Source organism: Otolemur garnettii, unplaced genomic scaffold, assembly GCF_000181295.1.
Source record: "Otolemur garnettii isolate 467f Iridium unplaced genomic scaffold, OtoGar3 scaffold00024, whole genome shotgun sequence".
NCBI lineage: Eukaryota > Metazoa > Chordata > Mammalia > Primates > Galagidae > Otolemur > Otolemur garnettii.
The window spans coordinates 477983-484122 of record NW_003852419.1 but is presented as its reverse complement, the minus strand read 5'-3'; the positions used below and the strand labels follow the sequence as shown (position 1 = coordinate 484122).

The following is a 6140-nucleotide window of genomic DNA, read 5'->3' as shown; positions in this document are numbered from 1 at the left end:
TTCTTAAAGGCTTCTAGGTTGGAGTAGAGCAGTGGTTCTCAACCTTTCTAATGCCCCAATGTATTTTCATTGTTACAAAGGAGGGGTCGTGATCCACAGATTGAGAACCGCTGGATCACAGGAAGCCCCTAGTTCTGCATTGGGTTCAGTGCCTATTCTTAGATCTCCATGTGTCTTTGAGGAGAAAGTGTGTACCCCTGGGCTCCTGATATTATGTACTTGATGTGAACAAGTCTAGAAGATACCACCATGCCCGTGGACTTTTGAGTCTTGCTCAAACACACTCCCACCACACAAAATATGTAAGGGATTTGTGTTATACTGGCCAGGCTGGCAAGATTGGTCAAACAGGGTAGGTACTGCACTGAATAAGAGTATGTGGCTCAAGCCTATAAGCTAAGCAGGGCCTGCAGAGCTAAGAAGGGGAGGGGCCTAGAGGCCCAGCTGGGTCTGGAGAACAGCAGCCTTGATATTTATGACTATGATGGTCCTTCTCTAGTGGACCTGCTTTGGAACATAAATAAACTTAATAGACTTCAAATAATTGTGACAACTGAGTTTAAACCCCAGACTGTGGTCCAGGGCAATGGATGTCTCTCTCCCCAGAAAGCTCCATGTAATCAGCCTGATTCTACAGAGCCAATGCTCTGAGCATAGCAGCACCACTGATTTGGTGGGGTTTTGGGCAAAGAGACTGGGGTGGGGGGAGTGGCCTTGGGAGTGAATCAAACGAAGGAGGTCCATTCTTGCAAAGTGTCCCAGGTGAAACTGTATTACTGACCTTGCCTAGTCCCCAGCCCATTAGGGCAGATTTCAGATCCTGATCCTTCTTTGCCAGGAAGGAGAAGCCCATCCTTCTCCCTAGTCCCAAGTATTATCAGAAGTTTTTTCTGTGACATGTAGAATTATAACTTGGGTTCAAGGCACAGACATATTCTGAACACTTTCTATGTGTAAGACATCTTTTGTAGGAAAGAAAGACAGCTACTTCCCATGTGGAGAAAACTGGGATCCTGGACCGTCATTTAAAACTATAAAGAACACAGAGGAGATAACATGAGATTAGCTTCTGCTGAGCTGGGACAGGACTTTTGAAGGGACAGAGCTAAAAAAGATGCAGAAGTGATGGAGTACATGGAACGTGCAGCTGAGTGAGTGCGCAGTACTGGAGCCAGAACTTGAAGGGTCTTTCTTTTCATACCGAGGGATTGGGAGTTTACCAACCAAGTACTAGGAAGACCAATTCCGTATTAATTTTTAAAATTAATATATGCATAGAATAAAATCTTTAAACAACACAAACATATCCCTGAAAATTGTTTCCCTTCCCATCTCTGAACTCCAGCTACTTAGTACCCTTTCCAGAAGCAACTGCTATTACCATTTTCTTTCTTTTTTTTTGAGACAGAGTCTCACTATGTTGCTCTTGGTAGAGTGCTGTGCCATCACAGCTCACAGCAACCTCAAACTTTTGGGCTTAAGAGATTCTCTTGCCTCAGCCTCCCAAGTAGCTGGGACTACAGGTGCCCGCCACAATGCCTAGCTATTTTTTTTGTCGTTGTTGCAATTGTCATTGTTGTTTAGCTGGTCCAGGCTGGGTTCAAGCCCACCAGCTCTGGTGTATCTGGCTGATGCCGTAACCACTGCACTATGGACACCAAGCCTGCTATTACCATTTTCTTGGGCATCCATCCAGAGATACCCCGAGTCTTTGTAGACACACATGTGAATATATCTCCCAATACTTTCTAAACCCCAATATTAGTGTGGTATATACACTGTCCTGCACCTTGCTCATTATATCTAACCAGAGACCTGGGAGATTTTTAGGTGGAGCTCGTTATGTTCCATAATTTATTTAATGAGTCTCTATTGATGGATGTTCGGTGTTTCTATCTTTTGCAACTTCAAATGATGATACAGTGAACATCTTTGCATGTAAATCATTTTATGCGTATAACAGTTAAGTTTGTGAACTCATCCTAGAAAGAGCGCTACATGCCTCATTGGTGAGTATCACTCTGGTCACCTTCAAAGTACTCCCCTCAGGAAGCTCTGCACTGATACCAGTGCCTAGTTCACTCTTCAAAGTATTTTTTCTAGGACAAGTTCGCAAACTTAATTGTCCAACCTTGTACAACAACAGCTCTGATGGCCAATCCAGGAAAAGAGTTCCAAAATTGCTTTGAAGGGTGGACGAGGCACTGCTTTGAATGAACGGCTTCCCAAGGCGAGTACTTGGAAGGTGACAACAGTGACGCTCAGCAATGAGGTCTGTAGCACTTCTAGAATGAGTTCATGAGCTTAACTGTTTAGAGCTCACATATCTATAAATTCTTAGATACACAATTGACCTTTGTCCAGGTCAATTTTAGGAAAATCCTTTTAGAGGCAATGGGAGGGTGGGTAGGAGGTAGAGACAAGTCTGGAGCGTGTTAGGATTAAATCAGGCAAGATAGGATGAGGGTTGGAACAGAGCACAGGCTGAGGAAATGAAGTGAAGTGCAAGGGTGGAAGAGGAACTAGAAACTGATTAGATGTGTCTACAGGGAGGAGGAGAAATCAAAGACCAGTTGGAGGTCCAAGCCCTGCAATGGGGATGAATTAACCAAGAGACAGGAGTAGCTTTTACCAGATACTTAAAAAAGAGGAATGTGTCTGGATAGACAGGGAAGCAGATAGCTAAACAACAATCACCATCCCAGGACCTATAATGTGGGAAGCAGAATGATACTCAGAACACTTAGAGTCCTCCTAATGTGCCCTGGAAAGTAGTTAATCAGACCCAAAGTAGTACAGACAAGGAGGAGATTAAGAGCATGGACTTTGGAGTCCTTGATTTTGGAAACCGCCTATGAATTGCATTAGTCAGCTTAGTTTTCAGGTGGAACCAATACAATTTCTAGTTCAATCACTGCCCAATCAATGCAGATTGATGAGGAAGAGAGCTCTGCTCAGGGTCATTATTTCAGATCCTGTATTCTTCCATATTCAGGTTCTATCCTCCTCTCTATCCAGTCATTGAATAGGAAAGGGAGGATTGTGTCCGGGTGGGAACTGGAAATGACTTAGGCTTCTTCTATCCACTTTGTATTGGTCAAAATTGAGTCACATAGATCATCTAAGTGCATGGGAGCCTGAAAAATGGCCTCTCCCTGTGTGTCCAGGAGGGAAAAAAGAAATGCTTGATAAACAACTAGCCAGCTTTGGCCCCCAAGACTATGTGCCCTGGGCAAATTATTTAATGTCTCAGAGGCTCAGTTTTTCCATCTGTAAAATGGGATTAATGACACTACTACCTCCTAGGCCAGATTGTTGTGAGGATTAAATGAATTTATCTATGTCATCCACTTAGCCAGTCACAAACACAAGAATACCCACTGTAACAAATTTATACATGTTTATTGTGTATGTTCTTTGGTGGTGACCCTATGATAAAAATTTTGGTGTTTTTTTCCTGTCTTTCTGTGCCTACTCTGGGTCTGTGCAGACAGAAGAATACTCTCAATCTATTTATGGCTGACCTGCACCCTTTTGGCCCTCATGTAGATTTACTTTTTACAAATAAATCATTTGGTTTGGCTGACTCCACAGATCAAATTCATGAGATTATTTCCAAATCTCACTATGCCTGGTCCATGTAGACAGAGCTGTAACCCCTGCCAGACAGCTCCACTCAGCATATGCAGGCTGCAGAATGATTCTTGTTCATTCTTTCATGTTATTCCCACACTTCAGAAGTCTGGAGGGAAGTTGAATGTTTGCTGTTCTGGGATCATTTGAAGCCGGGCATGCAAAGAGTTCCGAGTCACTTTCAAGTCTGCCCGTAGGAAATCTTTCTTGGCAACCAGACAACTAGAATTAGTTATTAAAGGCATGTCAAATGAATAAAGACACCTCTGTGAGGAAAACCGCAAGAGTAGTTACTTTTTCTAATATGAATAGGAGGCTAATATCAAATCACCTTTAATTTTCCACTCTTTCTTTGCTTTTTTGATGGTAGGTCAAATCTAATAATACAGATACAATGGAAAACCATTTTTGTTTTCATCTATCACAGTACATATGCCTGCTGCAGATGTGTGTCTCAAAAAACGAGGGTCTGGAATTTAAACAAGTACCTGCACACTGACAAGGCTGTTTCCTCTAGGAATGTTCTTCTGGATGCCAATCCTGCATTGCCCTCCCAGGCTGGGAGAAGCCAACCCATGGAACAGAATAAAGCATGTTCCTGTCTAGAAACCACTCATCCCACAGAGCTCAGGACACATCATCTGCTGAAAGGCAAATATGACCAGGAAGATCCAGCCACCGTGTTGGATTAGGGGAGAAAAATGGTGTAAAGGCATTTTGAAAACCCGATCCTGCTTTCCAGATGTGAGTTATCAAAGGCCTAGAGAACTCTTTTCCATGTGGCCTATATTCAGGGTCACTATAGATAGACTCATGGTCAGGAAGAGCAGGCGATCAATAGGAAGTGCTGCATAGTGTTAAGAGGCTCCAGTGTCTGGCGCACTAGCTGGATTCAAGCTCTGGTGCTGCTGCCTTTTATTGTTACAATGGGATAGCTGTGGCATTTCTCTGGGCCTCAGTTGCCTTATCTATCTAATGGGGATAATAATACCTATCTCATATGATTGTTGTAAGGATTAAATGAGACAGTTCTTCTTCTAAAGCACTTAAAGCAACTGTTTGGCATTGAGTAAGTTCTCAATGAAAGCTGATTATTATTACTAATGTTATCAACAATAATACTATAGGTTCCAGTTGGGAAAGGGATCTGCGGCTGGATGGATGTTATGAGTAGATGGATCATGTCAGCTGAAGCTATATGGAGTTCATATGGAAGGGAATTTGGTTGGTTTGGGGAAACCACTTTGGTTTTCTGAAGTGTAGCTACCTTGGAAGCTCTACTGTTGAGCAGACATGACTGGAGCCATCATGGTCAAATGGTGGAACTGCTTCCACAGAGATGCTCTCAAGGCGGGCAAGGTCGTCCTCTGGAAGCAGAGGTTTTTACAGAAGAAAAGAAATACAGAAACTATTCAACTTTGTCCTTTTGGGCTGTTATAACACAATACCACAGACTGGGTGGCTTGTTTCTTACAGTTCTGGAGGCCACGAAGGGCAAGACCAAGGCCCCAGCAGATCTGACGTCTGGTGGCGACACTCCTTCTGGTTTTCAGGTGGCTTCTCTCAAGACCAAGGCCCCAGCAGATCTGGCGTCTGGTGGCGACACTCCTCCTGGTTTTCAGGTGGCTTCTCTCAAGACCAAGGCTCCGGCAGATCTGGAGTCTGGTAGAGACACTCCTCCTGGTTTTCAGGTGGCTTGTCTGAAGACCAAGGCCCCGGCAGATCTGGCGTCTGGTGGCGACACTCCTCCTGGTTTTCAGGTGGCTTCTCTCAAGACCAAGGCTCCGGCAGATCTGGCGTCTGGTGGGGACACTCCTCCTGGTTTTCAGGTGGCTTCTCTGCATCTGCACGTAGCTTTAGTCTCTTTCTCTTCTTATGAGGGTACGAATCTCATCATGGGTGTTCCACCCTCATGACCTTATCTAAACCTATTTACCTTCCAAAGGCGCCACCTCCTAATATCATCTCCTTGGGAATTAGGGTTTCCACATGATGAATTTTGGGGCTACATAAACATGCATAACAACTTTTCAGTGACCAAGCTTATTTCAGCCTTGTAGAAAGTACCACTCTTTGGATGGGCATTGTGGGACAAGGCCCCTGTGAGGGCTTTCTTAAGCAGGAGTATATGCATCTAAGAGATTAAGGTGCTTTTTGCTAAAGGTTTTTTTTAAAACTAGTTTCAGCAGTTGCTCCTGGATCTAGGTGTAGGCCAGCAATGTGGCCTACCTGGTTTTGCTCTTACTTTCGGGGTAGCCCCCCTTCTCTCTGGCCTCAGGCCAGCGCTGGGCTCTCCCAAATTCCATACTGGGGTTTCACAAGCTTCATCCTCAGAGCATCCTAGCGCCCAGTCACTCATCCATCCTTTCATCCAAGGAATGTTTTGCTATCTCCTGATATTTCCCACCCATCCATGAGTGCACCCTGGGGATACAGCAGTGAAGAAACATACAAAGACCTCCCAGCTATTGCAGGTTATATTCTTTTTTTTTTTTTTTTTTTTTTTT

General features: G+C 44.1%; 1 protein-coding gene across 1 annotated transcript in view; it reads left to right on the top strand.

Moving 5' to 3' along the window:
• The first annotated feature begins 4926 nt into the window (after positions 1 to 4926).
• The window catches only part of CUNH2orf91 (chromosome unknown C2orf91 homolog), a 4988-nt gene continuing 3774 nt past the window's right edge, over positions 4927 to 6140 (top strand). Inside the window, 1 exon segment of the mRNA XM_012803983.1 lies at positions 4927 to 4992. Within this exon segment, the coding sequence (XP_012659437.1) occupies positions 4927 to 4992 (66 nt within the window).